Source organism: Lagopus leucura, unplaced genomic scaffold, assembly GCF_019238085.1.
Source record: "Lagopus leucura isolate 7727_CA_CO unplaced genomic scaffold, USGS_WTPT01 Super-Scaffold_100157, whole genome shotgun sequence".
NCBI lineage: Eukaryota > Metazoa > Chordata > Aves > Galliformes > Phasianidae > Lagopus > Lagopus leucura.
Window position 1 is genome coordinate 33,301,431 of NW_024962334.1, and position 27,317 is coordinate 33,328,747.

The 27,317-nt window shown below is 42.3% G+C and overlaps 1 protein-coding gene across 1 annotated transcript in view; it reads right to left on the minus strand.

The window, feature by feature from the left end:
* Positions 1 to 27,053, minus strand: part of DNAJC1 (DnaJ heat shock protein family (Hsp40) member C1) — a 93,947-nt gene extending 66,894 nt beyond the window's left edge. Inside the window, exon 1 of the mRNA XM_042889075.1 lies at positions 26,913 to 27,053. Within this exon, the coding sequence (XP_042745009.1) occupies positions 26,913 to 27,053 (141 nt within the window). The remainder of the gene's footprint in view (positions 1 to 26,912) is intronic.
* Positions 27,054 to 27,317: the final 264 nt, after the last annotated feature.

Sequence of the window (27,317 nt, forward strand, 5' to 3'; positions counted from 1 at the left end):
ATTTGCTCTGCTGCAGAAGGGGCCATGCATCTCTCAACATTCCATTGATTTAAACAGAATAACAGCACAGCAGGGAAATATGTAAGAACCAAAAATAATGCTAAAATGGCGTTTTAATGCTTTTTTATTTTGCTAAGTTTTAAAGCAATTCATGAAATGAAAATGAATACAAACCAGCACAATGTATTCCTGTAGGCTTCTGATAACTGGCACAATCCCTTAACTGGCATGCTTGTTTCCAGGGGAGTGTGTCAGATGAAAGAAGACTCTGTTTTCAGCCTAGCATGCCAAATGAATGAAAATTCTGCTGCCTCATGCTTGAGAAACAGAAAAAAAGAATGTTCTCTTCAGCACATGTGCACAATTACACATGCTTAGCTTTTCTTGATCATTCTGAACAACATTGTTTATATGTCATTTCTTTTTCTGCTGCTGAAATTCTTTTAGCTTTCTAACTTTTTACTTAGGTTTTCAGCAATTGATTATTTAGATGTGAAAAATCAAGAGAACACTGTCCTGTATAGCTGTGCTGTAAGGTATGATTTAACATGAGCTTTGCATCTGAGATGCACAGAACACACACTAATTCTGTCAGAACATTTTTAGAATTATTCCTCCAAATTCAGAATGGAGAAAAAGCTCCCAAACAATAACTGAGGACATAATTCAGGCCAAAACAAACCAATCTGAAATCTTGATGTTGTTAGGGGTTATTTTCTTCTAGGTTTTCTTTCTGGGAGCTCAAAAGGAAGGAATAAGTAAGTACCCTTCATTTATTTCACTTTTTTTTTTCCTGGGAATGCTGTTATGTATTTATTGTTTTATATACTTATTGTTTATATATTGATGCAATGTTGTCTGTATGTTTGCACAGTAAGACTGCTGCTTTTACAGCCCAAGTGGGCAGGGAAAGCAAAGCACAGTGTCTCCTGCAGAGCATTTCTTGCTCAATGCCTTTTGCTACAGCAAAGACGCTGTGCTGTGCTCACACAGCTGTGGAGCACCGCTGTACAGCACTGAAAATTTTTGGGTATTGGATCTGACAAGTTCCAACCCCTCCTTCTATGTAATACCCAAAATATGCTGCCGCTTGATTGTTTATACAGTTTTCATGCTAAATTTCAGCTTTAGTATGTTTCTAAGTATGTAAGGAATTAAAGGAAATCAGAATCAGCAAAGCTACACCCATACATGGCCTTTCTCTCCTCTCTTCTCCTCTACTCACTTATCCCGTTCCCATCACGATCTGCCAGCAGAACTGGCACAACTGACTTGTACTCTCCTACACAACTCTACCCCTTCAAATGACAGCTTCCCAGACCTCAATTTAAGCATAAATTTTGAAGGGATATTACTAACAACCACGGACTTAAATGATTACGGTCTTATAGGAAAAAAAAAAGAAGACCAAAATAAATTAAAAAATAGCACATACGCACACAGCTCTGGCTACTTTCTCATTGCTGAACTCGCATGCCACCTGAGTTGCTGCTGTTACTTTTGTGCCTGTATCTTTAATTGACTTGTATGCTCGATAACAATGTAAAACCTTCTTGTAGTTTTGAAAAGTGATTATAAACAACTTCCGATTCTGATGACCAAAAAAATGAGGGGAGAAAGTCCACATGAGAAACAGGATATAGGATATGTGGCCAAAAAAATTATAAAGCCATACAAGAACCCATTCGAGAATGTTTATTTCTAACACAGAAGCTGTTAAAATCTGCCCTCTGCCTTACGCATCAGCACGGCACTGACATGGTGAGTAAATCCCCACAGACATCTACTTTCAAAATAAACGTCAGCTTTTTGTTAGTAACTTCCTCAGCTCCATCAGCTGGGAAGGACACTAATTCATATGCCCATACATCCATCATACATGTACTGTCACATCCATGCAAGGATGCCAATTTAAAAACTCACGTAAACAAACGTTCCTCCCCAGCTGTCCTCAATGTTTAAACAGTGCTCCAATTTATATTTTCCATTGTTGCTCAGTTCCACAATTCATTTTAAGAGCAGGTAAATAAAAGCTGCTACCCAAACTGGGAATGAATAGACAGTGATCATTTTCTTAATTTAGTAATGGTTTTAAACACATGACACTTTTTAACCAACTGACAAAAACACAGCTAACGTGAAACCAGGGTGCAAAGGAAGTTGGAAAGAAAAAACCATACCTTGCACAGTTAACTATCCTATCAAAAACAAAAAGATGTATCAAATAAGATGCTGGGAGCTCTATCCCAGATCCACCAATACTCAGTATTTCAACTGTCAAGCTGAGTTGCAGAATCACTGTTAAACCAGCTAACACCAGCCTTTGAAACCTGAAAAGATGCTGTTGAACAGAATTATGTTTTTTAAAGATCTTGACAAATTGCAGAATTGCTCTAGAAGTTTCCTAAGGGAAAGACTAACGGACCACATGTGGACAGAAATCACCAACCACACCAGGGCAGGACAGCACAAAGTGGCTGGGCAGAATGACGGCCCCTCACAGCCAGTGGCACACCGCTGCCTGCCCGAGCAGCCCAGCATAGCTGTGACACCAACTGCACGATGCCCAGCAGCTGCCCCATATCGTCTCTAAGCAGCAGCAGCTGAATAATGGCAAAAGCAGCTCAGGTTAGACGCGCTGCAAATCTCCCAGCAGCACTGTTAGCTCACTGCAGCTTGGGCCGACAAAGCCTCCATGGTGGGCCGATCTCGCACACATTCATCAGGCGTGACTCAGCTTTAATTGGTTCTGTCACAGCAGGGTACAGTAGATCACTAACATTCCTGTACTTTAGGATTCAAATATCCCTTTGATGATCAATTTAATCATTACACTGACAATATTCCAACTGGATTTATGGTATCTGTTTAAAGGGACTGAGCTGGCAGACAGCACTTTTGCCACACTGAAGGTGACAGCTCCTGCCAGAAGGTGCTGAGATTTTCACAGCACTTCAGAGGTCACTGAAAGGAGCAGCAGTACCAGGAGGTGCCAGGAAGCACTCCTGTCCGATGAGCGGGAACCCCGGTGAGCCCTGCTCCATGACTAGGCAGTACTCTTATTTTTCCTGTTACAGACCAGTTACTCTAAATTACTACAAGAATCATCCCGTAGAAGGTGTTCACTAATATGCCATCCTTACATCCTTACAGTTTAGAAGACTTTTTCCATCAGTTATCAACTGTAAGACTAGCAAAGCACCATGAACAGCCACCATCAGCACAGTTTCCTTGGGAAGGCCAAAAGGAAAGTAGTTCTAAGCCAGGTGAAGTTTAAAAAGCAGACAAGAAATTCAACAAACAGCATAAATATTTTAAGCCAAATGAAACTATTCATTTAAAATTGCTTTGTATTTGGCGTATTTCAAATACATGTTTAATTTCTGCAGCAAAAACATCTAAATGAGGATATGGTTGAGATACTGTAGCAAACCATATCCAAGCAAAGTGGACTTTGAGGGGCACCTCTCTCAAAATGCTTTATGTTTTAAAGTAATATTTTAAAACCCTGATTAAACTATTTCCTATTGTTTAGCCAGTTTCTGTACCATACTATCATACTGCTGTAGCAGCTATTTCACAGAAATTTCACAGCTATTTTTCTTAGTTTAGAAACAGCTAAAATGGTCCCCTGAACTTGAGTTTTGAGATCTCAGTGTAACTCTGTCTGCAGTCTTCTACTGGCATATTTGTCCTTCCAGAGCGTGGAGAAGACAGGAAGAATTTAAAAACCTTCTTGATCTCATTATCTGCTACAAAATACATATTTGGTTTGGGTAAATCCTTAATAACTTTTTCCAGAAAACAACGTTAGCTAAATGAAAGGCATAAGAAAGCGACCAGACTACGAAGGTCTCATGTGTGGTTACCTTTTCCTTAAGTAATATCATATTACTAGCATGTTTCCCTCCTCTCTCTCTCAGAAAAATAATTGTTTCACCATTTATTTTCGGCACACAGAACATGTCTACTGATTTCAAGACCACAAGTAAGTAAATAGAATAACAGAGGGTTTTTTCTCTTTTTCCTCATGAAACCAACTGATCAGAAAAGGCAAAATGCTGCGTATTTTCAAACAAAGGCGTCTCATCACAGACCGTGTTAAAGTAACTTTAAGATTACATAGAATATGAACACCTCTGAAAGCCCTAAAAGACATTCAGAAACAGGTATTAATTTACTCAAGATGTATTTGGGTGGGTTTTTTCCTTCTTCCTCCCCTCCCCCTTCCAAACACATTGCTTTAAATAGCCAGGTTTATAAATAACTACCAGCAGCATTTATCAATCTCCTTCCATCTTTATTTAGACTACTTACTACCAAACTAGTTAGGATTTAGCCCTACCCACCATGTAAAGGAGTCACATAATGATCCCTTTATACTCATTAACTACCATTTTAATGAGCTATTACTACCTCGGGACTCAGAAGACCTCAGGGAGGTTGTAACATGCCACTACCCATATAGTAATTCACTGCTGAGTTAGTACATGGCCTCCTTGAAAGAATACAGGAATGCCCTCCATCACTTGCTGTAGTACAGATGCCACTGTCAGCAAAATTCCTGTATGTAAGGCACAACCCAGACTAAAACCTAATGAAAAACGTCTCAGTTAAACTCCAATAAGCTTAACAGATTACCCATTACTACAGCCCACACTTTATTGGAAGTAACCACCCTCCTAACAGCAAGCTGAAAGCCGGAGTGCTGCCCCACAGCACCACCTCAGTCTGCTGAAAAGAGGAGCACACCTGATTAAGGCACAAGGCAGAGGACACGGGCATCCCAAATGACTATTCACTAAACCTGACAGAGGCTTGATGAGCCATAAATTAACCAACAGATATTCAAAGGAATCTGAATAAAGAAATCAAGTTTACCATCAGGAACTACCAATTAAAATTCATGCACAATGAAGTTATGTACAACTGAAAGGTACACTAAAATGGAATTGAAAAAAATCTCGCCTATATTAAAAAAAAAAAAAAAAAAAAAAAAAAAAAAAAGGCATACATACGCCATGATTTGTGAAGGAACTGACTTGAAGACAGCCCTTCCTGTTCAGTAGTAACTTAATACAGTAAAGTGGGACTATGGTCACTAAGAAAGCCTACCTGACATTATCTGTAGTGAGAAGGAGCCAAACCACTCTGAAGGAAGATGGTTGCCTCCTAGACGTTATGGCTGCGGTGGGCAGAAACTGCTACACAGCAGCATGCTGGTCCCTGACATGCCCTGCTTTTTTGGTTGAAGTGTTTGCCGTGAACCCAAATGAGAAGCAGAAAGTCGCACGTGCCCAAATGTGAAGCAGAACGATCACCTCTCTGCTTTCCATAAAACCACTCCTTGCAAGCAGTTACTGCTCTTTTCCTGCGCTACCTTGGAGGCACCCCGTTTGCTGCAGGAAAGGATCGCCAATCCATAAGCATCTCCCCTTCAGTCTGCAAGAGCCAGGAGAACAAAACAGAACCAAAGGCTCTCCTCATGCGGGGAGCCCCTTACAGCAGGCCAGTGCTGCTGTGACAGCAGCACTGTGAGGCTGCAGCTGAACCACGTGCTGACATCCCAGACAGGTCCGGAGGAGGCAGTGGGCAAGGATATATAAACGGCAGAAGCTGAGAGGATCAGTGCAGAGGAAACACTTCCTTGTCTATTTGAAAGTGTTTTCCAGCGCAACACACAACCTCAACGCTGCAGCACCTATATGAGCACACATGCACCAGCTCCTCTCATTCTTAAAAAATAATACCACCACAGCAAGCCTTCTGCTGAGAAGCACTGTCACAGGGATGAGAGACAAAACAATAGTTCTCACTCTCTGAAGTCACAAGCAATGGAGCAGACAGGGCTGTCTTTCAGCCAGTGACAGAGAAAGCCAGTGTTCACCCAGAGTCCCATCCTTGGGTCATGATGGGAGATACAAAGTTGGACAGCTGAAAGGAATAGATTTGTGTGCTCCATCTCCAGTTTCATCTCCTCACAATCAGAAGCAAGAAGCAGATAGGAAAAATTCTCCCCTGGCTCCTGTAGACTCTGGCTGGCTCCTCACCGTGCAACAGCTACAGCCAATGCAGGAACCACAGAGGGGGCTGACCCAAGCCAGCAGCAAGACAGACTGCAAAAGGAGGAAAGATCAAAATAAAAGGGAAAAGCATGCATTCTTCCATGCCTATGGAAAAGAGGAATTAACAGTTGAGTGAGTAGCAATAAAAACTTGGCACAGGTTGCATCTCATTAACTACGCTACCAGAAATCTCTTTCAGCCAACTGACTGCAGAAGATAGTGACTATTACTAATTCATTTACTTGCCTCTCAACATAGGATTACAGGATTATCAGCATTAAAGATAACAGTGAAAGTTGGGAGATAAAACTCTGATCCCACAGTCTCTGGTAGAAACACTGATAAACTGAGCATTTTGAAACCAAAAGCCATAGAAAAAGTTTTGCTTCATTTAAGTCCTGTGGCTATAAAGATACAGTACAACATCCCCTACATTTATAAACAGAAAGTCAAGACTTAAAGAAGGATCAGCAGACAAGCAAGAACATTTAGTGAGCAACTTCTGTCACGGGTGGGGAAGAAAAATGAAACTGCAGGTCTGCAAGCTGCTGCTGGAAAAAAAAAAAAAAAAAAAAAAAGGTGTGTTCCTGACAATCTTACGAATATAAGCCAAAGCCACATTCCCCTCTATCGCATAACCTCAGCGATTTGGATGGAGTTGAATCCAAGAAATTGCATCAGCCAGATGCAATTTCTTCCTTTGTAACTCGCTGGGGTGGGGAAGACCTTTTCAGATGTAAACAAAAATAGTAATAATTTCAAAAATAGCGGTGGCAGAAATACTGCAAAACTATTTCTGAAAGTCATAGTTAAGTACCACTGACCAAAATAAAAGAAACATCTGCTGTAGGGCAATGAAACAGCGGAAACAGGAAGAAAGGAAGGAGGGAACTAACATGAGTCTGTTTCCTTACTCAGCTTGCCTCTATCCACCAGTGCCAAACATACCCTGAAATCTCATATATGAGAGCGCATACATGACACAGACAGAAATGGGTATTGGAGGTCCCTTGCAGCTAGCTCCCTGCAGCCTCTCCTCTTGCCATACCCCAGTTCTGAGCACTGCACAGAAGATCAGCGCCTGCCCAGGGGGAACTATTCAGTGCTGTTCTGCACACATTTGCCCATGTGTGGCCTCATCTGCCTGTCACCACTGCTCTGAAGACGTGGTTATTTGTTTTGAAGCCCATCACAATGGTACCAGAGTTCATCAATAGTATCATTCACCTCTGTGGTATCTTTAAGATAAGCATGCATTACTGTCCTTTTTTTTTTTGTTTTTAGATTGCAAAATGAGGCACAGCTATCTCGGGTGCTAATTTTATCACAGACAGGATCCTTCCGAGTGCTTACTATCAAACAGCATTCCACACTTTCAGGACAGACTTTAATCGACTTCAGCAGCAAGCGCTCGCTATTTCTGCGCAGAAGCCCCCAGTATCTCAAATTATGCAATCAGAATTGCAGAGCACTCAAATCAATTAGTCACCACTTGGGAAAAGTTCCGTTTAAACGACTTGCCTGGCATCACATAGGAATTCTGTGGCAGAGAGAGGAACAGAATCCTGTCCTCAGGGGCACTTTCCAACTGACTGCTTTATCCATGGAACCCTTCTTCCCACAATCTTCTCCCCTGCCCTATCCACACCCTCAGCACCTACAGGTTACAGTTTTGCAGACAACGACCTCTTTCAGCACAGCCTGAAGCTGCAGCAGGGCCAGATCTCTCCCTGCGCCTGAATAAATAAAGACTGTAGGATATAATGTAGTGAATTTAAAATCATCACAATGAGCAAGTACAAAGAAACCAAATTATGACTGGAGACATTCTGAAAACCGACATTCTGTATTCCCAGAAATTTGTCAAAACCTTTAGAAGTGGCACTACAGTACAGGACTTTTTGTAAGGCTGTTGCAGGAAATAGTTGAAAAATAAATAGATTTAAAAAAAAAAAAAAAGTCCAACCTGTGCATAAGCAGCACGGACATGCTTTATAAAACCAACTTAAGTGCAACAGTGGTTTTTCTCCCCTGCAATAAGCCCATGCTCTCTGAAGAATCACTTTGACTCTAAAAGGCTCCACGCAACTCCAGGACAGCCTGGCTAGCCATCAGCATGACATTCCAAACTGCACATCTTCAGAAAAACCTAATGGAGACGGGCTTACTCCTGAGCACAACAGAGATGTGTGCTCAGGCAGCACCTGCACAGCACGTCTCAGGGGCAGTGAGCCACCAGCCAGCCTTTAGGGCAGCGCACACAGCAGATCAGCATCAGGTGAGGCCGGGTGTGGGTGGGTGATCCTCCTGCAGGGCTGGCTGTGCTCTGTCTCCAAAGCCCCAGAAGCATTTCCCGGGCACGTTCTGTGAGGCATATGTATTTTTATCGTCTCAGACAAAGAAGGACGAGACCCAGCACCTTGCAAAATCTCTCAAGTATAATGAAAGTAATGAGATTCTAAAAATAATGGCAGCCACATGAGAAACAGGCTCAGCTTTTTAATTACCAATTTCGTTAAGGTGCAACGGAGCTCTTTGTTAATAATTCAGTATTACTGCTCCACACGTGAGCGCACTCCAGAAGTACAAATGAAGACATCTACTTTCAGACCGCTATTTTTTATCAGAAGTACCAGGAATCTTGTCAAAATAGAAATGGAGGCACGCTGCATCGCACATAACCCTGCAGTGCTGCACTGCTGTGAAGGGCTGGGCAGCACGAAGCAGCAGAAGGCATACTGCTGTACCTTTGTATCACCTGCACCTCGTTTCATTGTCGCATTTGAAATAAAGCATCTGTGTAAGAATTAAAAAGCCTCACGTACTGAGAAGACAATCTCTGACAAGCCAAATATACATGAAAAATTTAAGTATTTGATTTAACAAAAAAAAAAAAAAAAAAAAAAAAAAAAGGAAAAAGGAAGAAAGAAAATGTTAAGAATGTACCATATTTGTAGTTGTGCTTCTGAAACATGATTTCACGGTGTTTATATTGGACGGAGTTTTCCTGTACTATACAGAAGAATAACTTAAAATAAAGACTGACGCTATTCCCACATGTATCAATCGAAATTTGCATGAAATTAATGCAGTATTTTACATATGAACATGGCAATTGTGCATTTTTCTAGGAATCCCAGGACTCACACCCATACTTACATACGGTCAGGTACGGCTGCTGCAGAACCACATGGACAATCATAGCCCCAGATTGATGGCAGGCACGGAGCTCTGATCCACCAGTATTTACAGACCTTGATTCAGACTGAAATACCCGTAAGATGGAAAATTCAAGGCATCTTTACTAGCAAGACAATTTTACATATGGAGAACAGTTTATTTTACCCAAGAAAAATCTTTCTGTCAATATTTGATCTCGAGCTGCAAAAGAGAGCTCCATTTGTAACGGATTCTTAACATAGCAAATATTCCCTGAAAAACTGCAATGAGGGCAATTTCCATAATCATCCCAGATGGACTTTACAAACATGTATACATATATCCTATAATGTTTTCTACCTGAGAGACCTTACACGAGTACCCTTTTTCCAAACAAGTCTGCGTTGCCACTCGTCTCTTTTCAACTAATAACCCTCAATGACACCAAGCAGGGGGAGGGGGGCAACTCTCAGAAATGGGGGAATGACCAAAGGGATATTGTCCATCAGGATGCGTGACAACTGGAACATTTCTTATTTCTCTATCAGTGTTTGTACCAACTGAGTGAAAATGAAAACATCTTTCGAAGACAAATATTCAGTTTAATCTTCCAGTAAAACCTGATACGAAAAAAAGAAAAAGCTTTAGTGGTAAGAAAAAAAAAAAAAAAAAAAAGGAAATTTCTTCCTTGCTTTCTTCACTGAAAAGGTCTCTGGAATTCTTTAATTGGTCTGAAATTTAGGGAAACAACAAATAAAGGCACACAAACAGAATGTGGCTGCTGGCTGCATTAATGTGCTGCAGCACAATGAAATTAAAATTCTGAAGTGCTCTCACGGTAAACCAAAACAAAAACCTGTAGAGTTAATTCTACCAGCAATTCTAAGTTCTTTCTTCAAGCTTATTTATTCTGCCCTCATTAAACACTACAGCAAGAGATGCTACTGCACAGCTTTATATAATTAGATTTTCATGAAGTAAAATAAAATCATTTTGACGATCCTTCCACAGAAGGGGAACTTCAGATTATTTCCACCCATTCACAATCAGTATTAATTAGTGTATCTTTTCCAGCACTATGAAAGAGTCAAAACGAACTCCATGTTAGTGCCCAGCCTTTAGCTGCGGCACAGCATTTCCCTTATCAGCTACGGGGCTCAGTATTGCCCACAGATGCGGAATTGATTCTTTGTTCAAAACCCAGTAACGTTCAGGACAATTTAGCCCACGCACCAGTTGCTACTTTTTGCCATTTTACGCCTTTTCCAAGAACTCACTTTGTTCCTTCAACCGAAACAGGAAGTAACAGTTTGAGCTCTGCTCAGCACACAAAGAAAAATAAAAATGCCACCAAAAGCTTGTGGCTCTTAAAGCCAGGGAGCAGCCTCACAGTGATGGTAACGTTAGTACAGGAACATATGCAAGAGAAAATTTAAAAGTGAGAAGTTGTACAAGCAAAGGAAGAAGCTAAGGGATTTTTAGAAGATGAAAATGGATGTGCTGTCTTTCAGAGATGGAACCTTTACCATTACCTGCAGCTCTCCACCAGGCAGGGAGACACAACAGCAACACCCTGCTTCTGGGGCACTGCCACCTCGGCACTATCTGCAGAGTTACACCTGCTTAAGTTCTTGACAATCGCCTAGAAAAACAAAGCTTAATCTGCACATCCACACGTATTCTTTCCGTATCTGATTGTTGGCAATTATGTCATTCAATCTGGCAAGGAGACAGAGCAAGATTAACACCAACTTCCTAAAACAAATTAAATTCATGTTCCAAATGCTCTGATCATGTTGGTAGTACCTTTCAAACTTCAAATTCCCCAAAATCAAATAGCAGCAGCTGGAAAAGCATGCACTACCACAGCAGCTTAATGCTTCCACAAACATGAAAAATACAGCCAACTTACACCACATGATGAAGGAAAAGTTCCAACAAATTTTACTCAGAACACACTGATAAGAAACTCGTTTTAATACTATTGATGAAGAAATGCCTCAATTTCACAAGGCTTTCAGCCAGGCTTACAGACACCAGCTAATACACAAAATGATGCACTCAAGTGCTTTTTGAAAAATAAGAATGCTTTTTAAAAATAGGAATGGCAACTGAAATGAAAGTAAATGTTTGATAACTCCTGTGAATTTTTCTTCTATTTTCAAGCACGAGTTTACATAGCATTGTCTTCAACAGAACAAGAACAATCCCACTAATGATTAAGATATTTAGTAAACGTGCAGTCCTCATTTGGTTTTCCACTCCTTTCTATGATTAGTAACAGTCTGCACTTCCACAAAACTCAACCAGCCAACTTCTTCCTCCAGTATTCAAGCAAAAACCATAACTGCAAAATATCAGCAACGTGGATTTTAAATGAATGACTTCCATCAATTTGCTTCCTATTATCTGTATGGATGTTTTTGATACTCATTCAAAATCACTTACATGTCAAAGACACTGCATGAAATTGAAACCTTAACTAATGCCAAGGTTTGACCCAGGATCCAAAATAAATCTGCATGTACAGACCCTTGTACCTACACAAAGCACCAATTACTTCAAATAAGGTTTTGTCTGTGTACTGGAGTCCACCCATGTGGAGCCAATTACTATAGCGGGGCCATTATATGGTTCATTTCCCCATACCAGCTTGGCAAGAGGTGTACATGGGTGTAGGAAGTGCGAAAGAGCCTTCGCTAATAAGGCGCCTCAAACACACATACACACATTGCAGTATCTGATGTTACAGCACACACTTCTTCACTGCGACTGCACTGTGCACGCAGGAAATACTGCAGGGCAGTTTGTAATTTGAACACTACTTTTTGTGTTTCACTTTCTGGCCCAACAGTAAAATAAATAAATACACAGATAAACAATCAAACTAACCTTACAAAAAAAAACAAACGTCTTGAATAATTACTCCAATACTTAATGTGCAGAGCATATTTCTACCAATACCCAAATATTCCAAAGAATGTGGAGAGACAGCAGGATTTGAAGAGTGAGAGAAATATCAGAATTTCATGCTCTTCCAGAAGGACAGTATGTTTATAATAACAGAAGCACTGATATTACTTATCGATCATGTCTGGTATCATTCCATTCCTAAAGGAGAAAGTTGCTGTTTGAAATAATTATTATAAATAGGAGCAAATCTCAAGCATAAAAATCTCTTCCCCACTGGAAGAACTGAAGCTCCATCTAGAGGCACTTCTTCCTCTACTGTCATTTGTGGTATATGCAATATCACCTAGAAATGTGAACAATATTAAATGTCAGAGGCTTCCTTTGTACCTCCTCTTTTGTTATTCATATTGGGTCTTGCCCTGAACCTTTGCCTGGCAACACTAGCTCCTTCACTGCCATCAAGTGGTAAGAAGCCAAAACTGAGCTTAAACATGTAAAATCTCAATAATCAGATTACACGATCACTGCAGCACAGAGACAACCATAAATACAGAGTACTGAAAAGCTTTATGGTGTGCATCACTGAAGTTCTGGTACCTCTGCTCTACAGCATACAGAAGCCTCACACAGCAATTTCAGTCTTATTTCCAAATATCTTCTGTGGATTCCATTTTTGTCTTGAATTGCACATAATAAAGATCTATGTCCATGTTCCTCATCATTATATTTAGAACAAAAAGGTCTCACTGTAAAAAGAAATTTTAAGCAATAACATATGTCATACTTTACATTGGAAAAATACCAAATCTGGCTACGAGAAGGAAGACCACAATATAATTAGAGGGAATAGCACAACCATCTTCCCAGCCTCAGCGCTGTCTACTGGCAGCATCTCAAAAGAAAGGGCAAAACGGCAGCAGCACACCGCTCCAGCAGTGTCTCCTGCAGCAAGTATGCAGCTATGGAGCCTCTTTGTGCTCCACAGCTGACATCAACTGCTGACAGTCGCTGCGTTGGAAGTCTTAGTGCTCCACAATCAACAGCGTCCTGCAGGGAAACGGACACGGACCGCACCAGAAAACTGGAAGGGTTTGTCCAAATGAAATAAATAAGAAACAGAGCTAATAAAGCAACAGCAGAACGTAGCCATACTTTAAGAGCTTGATAACTTCCGTATCAGCCTGTGCGTGACTTAGGGCATGGCTACTCCCACGGTCACCCATCACTGTTTGAAATTACGGCAGTCCCACAAGGACTTCTCACCACTAGAAATATCTCTGAAAAAAACTTCCTAGCCTACAGGCTCTCCTTCTCCTAAAGGAGAGCCTCCTTTCGTTGCCTCTCCCTATCTGCTGTCCCACACACTGCCTTATTTCACTGGACTTTCCCTCCAGCAGTTAGCCAACTGGCTATGCTGTACATGACAAAAGCTGACAGACAAAGACTGCTTCGGGTTGTCCTATTAGAGAGGACTGTGGCTGGCATACACAACAGAGCTTAACAATGCAATCTCTGCTACAGAACTGTAAAAATGGATAAAGCAATATTTACTTGACTAAAATATACTGAAAAAAATATATATTCTCTATACTGGAGGTATTTTATCCTTACCTGTACTTCCTTAGGGCAGAGAGAACTACTGACACACTCCCCTCAGACAGTGTGCCTTGCAGGGCTCAGACAAACCCTTGCTGTGCAAGAATCAAGCCAGCTCTACCAAGGTCCACTCGCACGGAGCGGTCTGCCACAGCTATGCCATGGGGAAAGCAGCCCCCAAGGACCCCATTATCCATGTGGGAAAGGGTGAGCTAAATATGTGGCCTGCATGCTGGCTTGGCCCAGGAGCCCAGCTGCACAGTGATGCTGCTGACATTACTGCAATCCTCAGTCCCAGCTATGAAAAATTCTCTTTCCAAATAACCTTTGGTACAACACCTATATATCAAAGCTGGGACCACATCAAATATTTGTTCAAGAATGACTGTGGAAAGCCACAAAAAATAAAAAGCATACATTACAGAACCTGGGGTAATTATTTCATCTGCAATGATGAGAAGGAAGGATAGGACTGTCACTGACATGGAGAAGAGAAAAAGGATCTTCAATAAATAACACAAATTAAGACAAAAAAAAATGAAAAATATAAGAGAGTTTAAAAAAAAAAACAACAAAAAAAAAAACCAACAGTATAAAAATGGGAACATAGAGGAGAAAGATTGTTGCATGCAGCCTAAAGCCACAGGCAGCATGAAGCTTGAGGCAATGCAAACCACCTGCTGCTTGGCAATTCGGTCTCAAGGCTCAACTGAAAAGCCAACACCAATTTCAGACAGAAACTTTAGTTACAGAAAGTACAAAGATTAGACAAAGGGTCTGTGTGAAGTAATTAAAATGTAAGTCAACCAGGGGGCATACAACCACTTTAGCTCCTGAGCTGGAAGAAAGGACTGAATTTATGATGGGCAGTGAAAGCCACAGTAAAACATGACGGCTGCAGGAATACATTTAAAAACCAACAAACCAACCACACAGTCAAGAGGAAAGATGACCTCCAAGATCAAGAGTGACAAACAGAAGGCACTGGAGACTTAAAAAATACCAATGAAAATAAAAATCCTTAAGTTTTTCTTCCTGAACGACACAGTGCTTACGCTAATTGCAGATCTCTCAAAAGGATGTACGCACTGAATACGATAGGAAAAAGTACCCAGAGACAGCATGCTCTACCAGTTATGGTATCTCTGATTGACAGCTGTAGTTCTCAATGATGGAATGGGAGAAAAAAAATAGGAATGAGAAGACAAGGCGCAGTATATACGCAAGCAGGACTGAGAGTACTATCAGACTGTTCACTGTTTCTACCTCTGAAAAACACAATAGAAGGAAAAAGAAAAATCTAGCGCAAAAGCCACGGAACTTGTCTTCAAAGATGAGAAGCTCCAGGGGGTTGCATGGACAGCCACCATGAAATGCAACGCAGGAGGCTCCTAAGGTATTTACAAAGCCTTGACAACACAGTATCAGCTGGTTAGGCAATGCTCAGCTCTGGCCATCAGGACCACATCCACTGTACACACTGAAAACCAGCACCCACAGCCCCAGCAACAGTCTGTCTTGGTGGACACTAAAGGTTAGGCACAGCAAAAGAGAAAACATCTAGATAACTGTCTCATTTTCTATCACTATTCTGGGATTGAGAATTTGAAGTGAGGAATTTAATTTGGAGGATGAGGAGGAAAAAAAATTGAAATTCTGTGACATCCAGTGAAGACTAAAGCTTTGGGCAAGTACTGGATCACTCTAGAAAGCGCAGGCGTGGTGGGCAGGTCTAAGCTGATCTGCTAAGAAGTCTAGAGAGGAAGGAAGGAACTGTGCTTTCTGGCCATGGCATCAATCTGTTGAGGTGCAGCCAACTGGCACGTAGGGCCCTCATCCATCGCTCCTGACAGCAGACAGGATAACCAGCACCTGGTATAAATTCACTGAAACTTCAGAAGCTATGCGAACACATATGACATAATTCAGAAGTGAAGAAACTCAAGTTTTGCAGCCTTCTGTTTTCTTTAGGACAGAATGTGAGACGATATCATACTCCCAACTAAATATCAGATTTTCTTTTTTGAAAAGTACTTTATTTCTTTTCGTTGTTAAAGAGTTGATCTTTAAGGATAGCAAACACAAAGAAGATGAATGAAATTCTGTCTTAGAAAGAAAACAAGGCATCTGTATTCAAAGTTAAGCAATGTTTATATTCACAAATGAGAAGCTGACAAGCTGCAGTGCAAAATGGCGATCAGTGAGAGAGCACTTCAAAACAAAAAGCTGCCCGACTGATGTTCTATTGCTTATTTCTATTCTATTTCTTATTTTCAGGAACAAATTAAAACAAATACGAAGAAATATTTCGCCCTGCAATCTTTAAAACATCATGGTTCAGGATCAAAGCCTCCTTATTATTAAGGCAGGATTTTTACTTCGAGTGCATTTCTCTCTAAATCTATTCCTTTTATAGGGAGAATGCAGCATTACTCAAACTTTTTGTATTTAAATACGCTTGACCCCAGCTTACAATTTCAAAACCTGATTGAATTCAACATTGTAGTCTTACCACAAAATTGAGATAAAGCTAATGCATGTGTGATAAAGATCAGCTGCAATACTAAATAATGTTTAATTGCACTTACATATTTCAATTTGCTGTCACACTGTGACAAATTGGAGCCTGCTAAGGACAATCCTAGGTCTAACTATTATCATAGCTCAAACTAGAGAACATTCACCATCAACCCTTCTCCTCTGAATCTGTCTGACCTTAAGGCCTTTTAAAGAACTCTGCACCGAATACGTAGCACCTACAAAACTGGACTTCCCACAAAATGTGGCCCAATTTAGTCTTTCATTACCCAATACTAATTATTGTTCTTTAGGGTTCTCAAACAATCTCTCAGTGCACCAAAGCAGATGATAACAAAGAGCCAAGTCTCCCCCAGATTTGCATCTCTTGATATTAGTCAAGGTAAACTAACATAAACAGAATGGAAGCAAAGGGCAGGACTACATCCAGGGTGTAATTATTTTAGGTAATACCAGCAAGATGAGTTTATCCTACGTTATAATCAACTCCCTGAACAATACACTGTTTAACCCTTTTTGGCAGAAAGAGGAAACTGACTGTTTACTGCAGAACTGTCCCAAACCCCTGAAATACTTTACCCAGTACATCTGTTAGCTTCAATACGCTAACTTAAAGTTCATGCACTTCAACCAATTGCCTGGAGCAAGGCTTATCTTGGTAAGTATTAAAAACTTGCAGAAATGATAGTACACCATAAAATTGTCTTGTGCCTTTTTCTTAAACAGTTCAGTCGTTGCATTTGATAAAAAACACAAAAATTGACGCTTTCACAGTGATTTGTAACATCAAAAAATAAAAGTAAAATCAGGTTCTTACTTAAGCCAGCAACAAGAAGCAACAACACTGCTAGTAAGTGGCAGTATCACAGTTAGTAGAAACTAAGTAAAGTAAGTAATCTCATTGCATCCAAACAGATAAAGTTCAGCATACCACAATAAGGAGCTTGCTGAGGACTAAGTTGATAAAACCACAGAATTAGCCAAGTATAAAGGTACCATCACTGAAAAGGGAGTGAGGAGGAGAACAACTCTACGCAATCCTGAAACTAAACATTACAAAGCCAAGGCCTCCGTTTTACCTTCTAAAAAGAGGGCTACTGTCCAAGACTGATGTTAGAGAGGCAGTGCTAGTTACTGAAGCTAAGAAAATTAACAGAAACAGATGATATCTTTCGGGAGTCCTTCAGAATACCTTAGTTAAAGGCCTGTGTCTCTGAGAGAAAACGCTTAATCACAAATGAGTATCAGCAGAACAAGAAAACCACACATTCTTCAAGTGAACAATGACTGAACCAGCACTTTGGTGGCTTACATGCCAGTTCCCATAGAATCAGTTGAATACACAGCCAAAAAAACTGTAGAGCCCTACAGAACCTTGCGCATACAACAGTGAAAGGATGGGGAGAAGGTCCAGCAGGCATGGGATGGACCAATTTTGAGAATGGTTCTGACAATGTTGCACACTACAGATCATCCAAGAAACTTGCTTCAGGATGTGAGGAATTCATCTTAGAAATAGAAGATTAATGAACAGAATAGAAAAAGCAAGGCTCAATGGCCTTCAGGGTAGATATAAAGACAGCTGAAAGGTGTTCTGTTGGGGATGGGTGCTGGGATGGGCTGTACTCAATACGTTAAGTGATGACATGAAGAGGGGAGCACACAGTTCAATCTCAGAGTCCATAGGTGACATGTGCATTTTGGGTGGGCGCTGGTGAGGGAATGCCAGACTGAGTGCGCTGGTTCCACTGGAAGTACTACTAAGCCATGCTTACAGAGCAGAACTTGGAGCTGGCAGCTCTACCTGTCTAGAAGGAAAGCGGGTTTTGTGTGCAGAATTAACACAGCTTTCTGGTTAAGCACCGAGTATTAACACAGCAGCCAGTAAGATTTACTAAACGGATTACAGCATGGAACTCTGTTCTGTGTATCTGAACCTGAACACAAGCCAGTTATATCCTGCACTTAAAAGTGAAGTATAGCTTACGTATGCAAGAGGTTTGTTCTCTCCTCACCGCTGTAAACAGCAGAACAACTGACTGACACCTTCCAGCTGCATTTCAACTGATACAGTCCAGCATTTGAGTTTTTTTGTTTTGAATGTTGCTCTGTTTGTTCGTAGTGTTGAAAAAGTACTGTGGTACAAAAAAGAACAAAAGGAACAAACAACAAACAACACACATTACAAACTCACAAATATTTTGTCCTCAACAAACAGATAGGTTTGTATTGGTAAACTATTTTATTCAGAATTTTTAAACAACTTACAGAAGAGCTTGAGATTTTCTATTCCCACTGAAGAAAATTTTGAATAATTCGTAGAAATGAGAAGAAGCTCCTACACAGCCAGATTTTTTTTTTCTTTTTGCTGCAACATTACAATTAGACACAAGGCACAATAAAACAATTACTAATAAACTGTCACAAAGCTTTAAATGGCATACAGCTCTTTGCTCTGCTGTCGGAGCATATATGTTCCATATGATAACGCTATATGAATTAATCACTGACTATGAAGTGGTGATTATTAGTCTAAATCAGTTTGAAACACACTAGAACACTGATTAGGCTGCAAACTCATTCATAAAATGTGCCAGGGCTAAGTGAGACATGGATGTGCACTAAGGGACACGCTTTTGTGGTGGACAGGTAGCGTTAAATGACAGCTGGACTTGATCGTAGGAGTCCCTTTCAATTTAATGATTCTACAATAACAATTACTGCCCCTTAAAGAAGGACTACTCATCTCAGTGCAGTAAGGCTACTCCACAGCTTTCTCATCTGCTTACCAGCACTGAATGCTTCTTCAACAAGCAAAAGCACTTCATGTTGAGACAGCAGCATTCCAGAATTATAGCCCATAGATAAAGCCAGACTCCATTAGTTCTTCCTTCACTCTTTAGTCAGAGAAAGACTGAAGAGTGACATTATTTCAGCAGCTTCTATGTGTCTTCTGATTTTTTTTCCAGCACCAGATTAACACTGAGAAGAAAGAACTTCAGATTTAACAGAGATGAGAGACTACATTAATTCTCTTCTACTCTCATTCCACCACTCATCTGCTTGACACTAAGACAAGACGCTTCTAAGGCCTGGGAGCCAAGTCATTCAAGAAATTTACACCTAAGCAATCTGTTGGATGAGAGCCCAGTAACTTCCAACATCCTGCTACAAATCCTACTGTAAAGTGCTACGTTCAGACCACTGATTGCAGAACTGTATTGCTACATGCATTAGGATTGTTTACAAGTCGCTTTTATACAGAGCTGTAACATCCAAACAGGGCTGACAGTCAAGCAAACAGAACTGAGGGGAGAAAAAAAAACCACAAAAAAGCAATCTCCTTGTAATTTATGAAAAAAATTTCAAGCTTCAGAGAATACACATATATACATACACACATACACACACATAACTGTTCAGGGATCCAACGCTGAAAGAACAAAAAAACCAAGCTTTTAACCGGCACAGCATATTGCTACATAAAAGCAAGAACACTCACAAATAAATCAAAAGCAAAACTGAAGGCTTTCAAATGCTGCATGAATTTCACAGTCCACTGCAGGACCATGGAAAACAAGCAACATTTCAGGTATACACTAATTTCAGGTATACACTAATTTCCTCCATTTGTTTCTTTTCACATCAGACCTGTTCTCACAGAAGAAAACCCCTTTGTCATTGCTCATGCTCCCATTCCCTCTGCTCAGCTGCGCGGCAGCATCGGTGCTCTTTGTTAGCAGCTCTGCTGACAGTGTTAGGAGCATGGATTCATTCAAAGGACATTTTTAAATGCTGAATGATCGTTTAAAATTTGGCCAGGTGCTGCAGTTGAAGTGGAATCACATATACCTCTAACCACCCCCCTTAAAAACTGTACTTTTCTCTAGAGTCAATCAGAAAAACATGTTCGCTGTTTTCACTGCAAAATGGCTCTGGTTTAGATGCCAACATAGGCACATACAGGAGAACTCCAGCAAAGGAGCAGAATTCAGAACAAGCATAAAACGTTCTACAAGCAGCAGAGGCCTCCACAGGTTACCCTCAACAAGAAATAGGTTGTTCCCTTCAATGAATTGCTAATAAAATGCAGAACTTTGAGGAGCTAAACTAGCCTGCTTTTTATTCCTGCAGTTTGAAAACCAAGTTATTATGGCTACACGCTAAAGGACAAGAAAAGCAGAAAGTACAGAGAGTTAGAGAAGCAGCTCCAACATTACTGCTATTGCAGACAAAATTAATAAGCAAATAAGCTCTCCTTATTTCACCCCCCTCACAGCACCCTGCATACTGTTAGCTCCCTTGGCTCCCAAGCACAGCGGTTTGCTGCTGTAATGCATCCGTTTCTCTACAGAGCCAAAAAGAAAATGAGTTGCCAGGGAAAGACAAGAGTAAATGTTTAAAACTACCTCCAATGGTAAATTCTGAAACACTTTGGTGTCTTTAAGAAAGCAGCCAACAAGCAGCAATCAAAGCCAAAATAATAATAATAATACAACAGAACAGATTTCCTTCAGCAACACTCAAGCAGAAAGTTAGAAAACAATACAGCAAGTGCATTTACTGGAAACAACAAGTTCCATAAGCGTAGATGTCTGAATCATTTTTATGTATTTCGATTGTGAACAACAAACATCAGTGAATGTTACTCACAAAACCGTGTGAATGCACTCACAGAATGCATGGCATCAAGCAGCAGCAGCTTACCTGGGAGTTTAGTGCTGTTTAAACATTAATAAATACAAAACCCCATATCCTACATCATCCCCAATTACAAGTCTTAGCACAGTTGTCACAACTGGTTCTCTAGGGCAGTTCTTCCAAGTAGAAGTTATTTCTGACAGTCCAGAGCAATAGGGATGACAAAATATATCTTTCTTTTCTTCTTTTGGACACAGAATTCCAATTCCATGATGAAAAGTGCATTAAAGTCTAAGCCTTCCAAAGTCTTTAGGCCTCCCTAATATAAATTTTGAACACAGAATAGAAAATAAGATAATCTTAACAGGTTTCTGAATGAAGAATCTGGCCCATTAGACATGTTTCATCTGCCCAACAATTTTCATTCCTCAAGTACAGTAGTGAAACATCAAGCTGCCCCATGGCACATTGTGGCACAAGACTTGCAGAAGTCACAGTGCTGTCATGCAAAGACAAATTAGTCTTACAAAACAAAGTAAGAAAACCCTAAAGCTCATAGTTTTGACGTAGTTATCACAAAAATTCACACCATAATTGTAGGAGTGTAAAGTTCTATCTTACTAGATCAAATACTTCCACTACTTGGAAGACTGAATCAATACTGCAAATTTAGGTTTGCTCTAAAACATGACTTTATTAATAGATGACTTTATTAACACCACAACCACATTTGTTATCCTTAAAAAGCATCAGGGAAGGGAACAGCCTTGAGTGATAGGAAAGAAGCCAAAATAAATCTCTGGAGTGTGGTGCATCTTCTCACTAGAAAGAAGTACACTGCTCAGTTTCTGGGCTGCCCCTCCTCATTCCCCTCCCCTGTCCTGCTGGTGTGCGCCTTACAAGCATGGGGAGACAGAAGGCTGTGCAGATAGGCTGGTTTTGCTGAGGGATTGAGAGCATTCCTTGAATAGATACAACACTCTATCGTGTGCCTGGTAATATGATAAAAGCCATGTAATTTGTCATGGGGCCCATTTCTGGTAAGGTTCTTAGAAACCAGTGCCAAGAGTGAAACACAAGCCATAGATGATAGTCTAAAAGTTGCATCTACCTCAATTTCTTAGCACATAAAGCTAACTTTTTTTTATTGCTCCCACTGACTGTGCATCAGGAAGCAGTCCTGGAGCAGATGACGTGATTTCCTTTCAGCTAGAACTGAACTGTGAGATGCATACTAGGAGCACAACCAGCACACTTCAATACAAACAGGCACCAAGTCCACACAGCCAGTCTGGAATGAGCTCAACAACAGAACTCCCTGCAATGCAAACAGTATGGGCATCAGCTCCTTGGCAGCAGGCGGGCATTCTGCAGACACAGCTCTGCCAGACTGCACTGCTTGCTGAGGTAACACAGCTCCTCTGTTCCAGGTCTTTGCAGGGCCTACAAGCCCAGAGCCACCAGCTTGTCTGGAGACACTGTGGCTTCCCACAGCCAAAGACACCCGAGGCCTCACTCCCCACATCTAGCACTTTCTGGAGCCAGTTGCATACTTGCAGCTCACAGACGAGAGGACCACAGTTGGGTTCTATACTGTGCCTGTGCCACGCTGGCATTTAGCAGATCCACAGTCTGGGCACTGACGTGGATACGCTTTCAGCTTTTCCAGTAAAGCCACAAGAATAGCTTAGATTTGTCAAAATAAATTCAAAACAAATCTCACAAGAAAGATAAGAACATTAAAGAAAAGGCCTCTCAACATTTTAAGGGGTTATGCATTTATCTGTTGGCTGGCAAGTCACATGTTAGCTCTTCCTCAGGAATCTGAGGTGCCAGGGCCTTCCCTTCTGCATCAAAGGACGCCTGGAGGAGCACTGTGTTTGCTTTCACACTGGCCCTGCACACTTCCAATACAAATCTGCTCCCTTACCTGATTCCCAGCAGCCGCCATAGCCTTATTCAGAAATTCCTTGGTCCTAGCTAAGACAGAACACACTGCTCTGCACTGGCCAATCCTAGCAACACAGCTCATGTATTTTTAACACATCTTCATTGAATCAGCATGCTGCAGTATTGTTAACACAAACAAGTAACATTTCCCAAAAACTTTTTGATCAGAACTCTTGTACTGTAGAACTGTACCACAAACTTTCACAAGGTTTCAGAGGCCTGTAGTGCCTTCCTTACTGCAAGCCAAAACCAGTAAAGGAGAAGATAATTCCCTTGAAGCCATATAAACAGTTCTAATTAACAGCACACTTCAGCACGAAGTTGAGAGGCTCAGCTGACACCAAACTGGTTCACCACAAGCATACCATATTTATGCAAGCACCGGCCAGCAAAAGCTGCAAGAGATGACAGAATTAACTTGATCTGTGCTTATAGCTCCATACAAGTTCATAGTTCCTCAGATTTCCTGGAATTCCTCCCAAAAAGTTGACATCATCTTTGTATGTTCTCATTCTCAGGTAACAAGGTGATTTTGTTACCAAGTCTGCACAGTCTCTGGTTAATTCAGCAACTTCCTCTGAGTTTTAGTATGAATACTTCTCTGGTCCTCATCCTTTTGTCAGTGTGAAACTGGCCATGCTGAAGTGATTACTGAAGTGTTTATTATATCTGGTCTGTCAAGAGTTTGATTCTCTTTTCCCCATTTGGACACAAATTCAGTAACCAAGTGGGAGACATGGAAATGTAAGCTTCTCTCTAAGTCAAAGGTTAACTTGATCTCCACATTTTACTAGGTCAAATTTCTTTACAAGGGTAACATTTTAAATGTGCCACTCAAGTAAATCACATCATGGATTTTAGAACAACTGAAGAAATACAAAGGTGAAACAACTCAAGAATTGTTCAAAACAGAGGTAATAAAAGTGTAACAATTTAACTCTTTGCTACATATTATGTTATTATTAGACACAGTGGCTTAACAGATAGACTGAGTCCTTGTATAATAATCAGATACTTCATAATCCAGGTACTCAGCCTGGGGCCTGGCCAGTGCCTTCTCCAGATGTTCATTCCAATTTCACCATCCTTTGAGCACCTGTAGACTTCTCAGCCAAACTCAGCTTGAGGTCAAGCACTAACAGAAGTTAATGGAATAACTGAGACAGTTAAAGCCTTACTCTTCCTCTGTCACTCCACTTTCAGAATAAAAATTATTTTCATCAGATGATCTTCCATCTCAGCCACTGATGTTGGAAAACACACCAGCAGCATTTGGACCTAACGCTGTCAATGCTGGATAGCAGTTACCCATCAATGCCGTGAGGCTTCCACTTAATTTGGCAACATGCAGAACTCTTAGTTCAGTGAGCAGAGACTTGCAACAGAAGTCATTACTTCTCTTCAATTCCAGAGGAAAATCCAGCAGCCAGAGGCAAGAGAGCTGCAGTGCTTTCCTTACCTTGTCAGATGAGGTCAACATCAGCTTCAGACACAGCATGGGATGTATAAGACATGAAGTACAAGAAATGCCAGCACCACAATTCCCCTATCAAGAGCTAAACTGCTTTAATGCCTTACAGATGTATTAGAGTCATTCCTTAAATTTTCTTCCGAGCCAGAAGGTGACACATCTAGAGAAATGCAGCACCCTGATACACTGCTATTAGTAAGCATGGTCCAATATCTGCAACTTAGACACAGAGTTTATATGCTGCTTAGAGCCTCCCTCTCCCATGAATACATGAAGGTAGAAAGGATTACCAAGACAGTACAAGGCAAAGAACACAAGGAGAAGGAAATAATAATAAAATAATTGATGAATGAGAGATTATGAAACAATCCAAAGACCCAGTCACAAAGGCTATATTCACAGTCTCTGTCCTCCCTGTGCTGAGTCCCAAGATGAACACCTGAGCGTATGGGAACACAGCCACCAACACCAGAACTACAAAATATTCAGGGTACCGTACCCAGTGGCATACCAACTCCTAACAGAGACACATAAAATAACCAGTAAGGTCCACTAAATCACATTTAAAAAACAGCAGAGAACCTCAAGGAACATGCAGACAGCACACAGAGACATTATGGTAAAGGATGCTCTGTTTTAAGGCATCCAAGGCAGGATACCTAAGATTTGTGCGCTCCCGGACCCCACTACAGGACCAGCCACCTTCCCCATACCACAACTCCAACCACTGCAGTGTTCCAACACATCAATGCAAAACAGAGCAGACAGAGCCTGGCTTCAAGTCCTTGTCTGAAGCACTGGGACCCAGCAGCACTGGAGAAGCAAGCAACAGGAGAAGAAGATAAAACTTGCAAGGACCTGTAAACCTATCCAGCTCCTTTCAGCACTCACCAATTTCTATCAAAGCTCAGCTTTGACAGGGCATACTCTATTACAGTAACCACAGGGGTATTCAACAACACCCACAAAACATAGTGTGTCATGAGCTCAGGATGCCATGACACACGGCCAAACAGCCCATTCTTGTGACTAACAAAACCACCCTTCAGTTCGGCTTGCACATTCACAACTTTTTTCCTGCTTATACACGGCAGGAGATTCAAATTCTTCATTAAGATCTTCTACCATCCTATAAAGCCTGAGAAAAAGTGCAAAGTAGCACAGAATCCTCTTACTAAAAGTAACGTTATATTTTGTCAATCTTACTGTGCCCGGTACCTTTTCAGCCCCTGACAAAATTCTGTATACCTACATTACCTAAACACTAAAAATGCCTTTCATAGAATCACAGAATCACTCGGGTTGGAAAAGACCTTAAAGATCGAGTCCAACCACGACCTAACCATACTACACTAACAACCCTCCACTAAATCATGTCCCTGAGCACCACATCCAAATGGTTTTTAAACACATCCAGGCTCCTCGGGGAGCCTATTCCAGTGCTTCACAACCCTTTCTGTAAAGGAGTTTTTCCTGATATCCAACCTAAACTTACCCTGGCACAACTTAAGCCCATTTCCCCTCATCCTGTCACCTGTCACCAGTCAGAAATTAAACCCCACATTTTTAGGCCCATGAAAGCAAGCCTTGTGCAGCAATGTTTGCTGTGCCATACAAACGATGATATTCCACAGTATTTAACGCCAGATGCTTAAGAAGAAAAAAGAGATGGAAGTGTCTCCTGACAACCACAGCCGACAGCTCCCAGAACACGACCCCTACATGATGCAAACCCCACCCTCTCCTTGCAGGCACAGCCCTGAAGAAACACACCTGAAGACACCGTTATTTTCCTCAATAACTACAAGGACTGCATCAGACCGGGCCGTAAGCTGCCAAGGAAGCTATTTGACCAGCAGCGTCACTCACAAGATACAGAGATATAGGTGAGATACCAGGCACGAAATGCCTCTTGGGGACCGGTGAAGTAACGTTCTAAAGAATCCATATTTAACTCTTGAGGAGATGCATGCTGACTGGAGGACAGGTCACTGCGGTGAGATCCAGTGAGATGCACACAGAGAGGAGGACCCAGAAGATGAGGGAGGGCATCAAGTGAGGTCCAAGACAAAGGACACGACTTGGGGATGTCAAGGGGCAGCAAAACTGGGAAACCCGGGATAGGAATGCTGGAACAGGCGTTCCTGTCGAGACCGCTTGAGCATGGAAACTAACTGGAGGAACGAGCCGCCACCAAGGGAAAGGGCCGCAGCCCTCCGCAGGGACCCGTGAAGAAAAGCGGGAGCTGCAGCCCGTGACGATGCGCAGCGTCAGAGAAGCGGCAGCCGTGCAGAGCGGCGAGAAGCGAGGAACGGCGGTGCGCAGGGTGCGCGGAGCCGGGAGTCCGAGAGCCGGCCGGCCCGCAGGCACGAGCGGCGGCGGAGCAACAGGCGGCGCGGGCACGGCTGGGGCGGCCGGAGGCGACGGGGCCGGGCCGGGCAGCGGCGCACCGTGACAGCGCCGGAGGCGGCGCGGGAGTCCGGAGCGGGCGGTGGGGGAGGGGAGCCGGCCGCGTTCGAGCCGCGCGGAGCGCCCGGGTCGCGCTCCAGGAGCGCTGCGGGCCGCGGGGCCGCGCTCACCTGCTGCACCCCCAGGAAGTCGTAGAAGTTGCGCGGCACCTCCTCCACCAGGTCGAACAGCTCCAGGTCGCCGCTGTCCCAGGCACGGCCGCGGGGCGCCAGCAGCACCAGCAGCGCCAGCCGCAGCAGCGGGCAGCCCATGGCCCCGGCGCGGACGTGGCCGGGCGGGCGCAGCTGAGGCGGCGCGGCGCCGGCAGCCGCTGGGCGCCGAGGAAAGCGGGCGGGCTCGGCCCCGTCGGGAGCGCCTCACCCGAGCCAATCGCCGCCTCGGCTGCGCCTGACGTCGGCTGCCCCGGCAACGGCGGTGCTGGCGCAGGCCAGGCGGTGGGGGCTGGGCGTCGCGGCCCTTCCCCCTCCCCTTCCTGCCTCGGCCTCTTTCCTCGTCCTATTTCTGTTTCTCCGGCG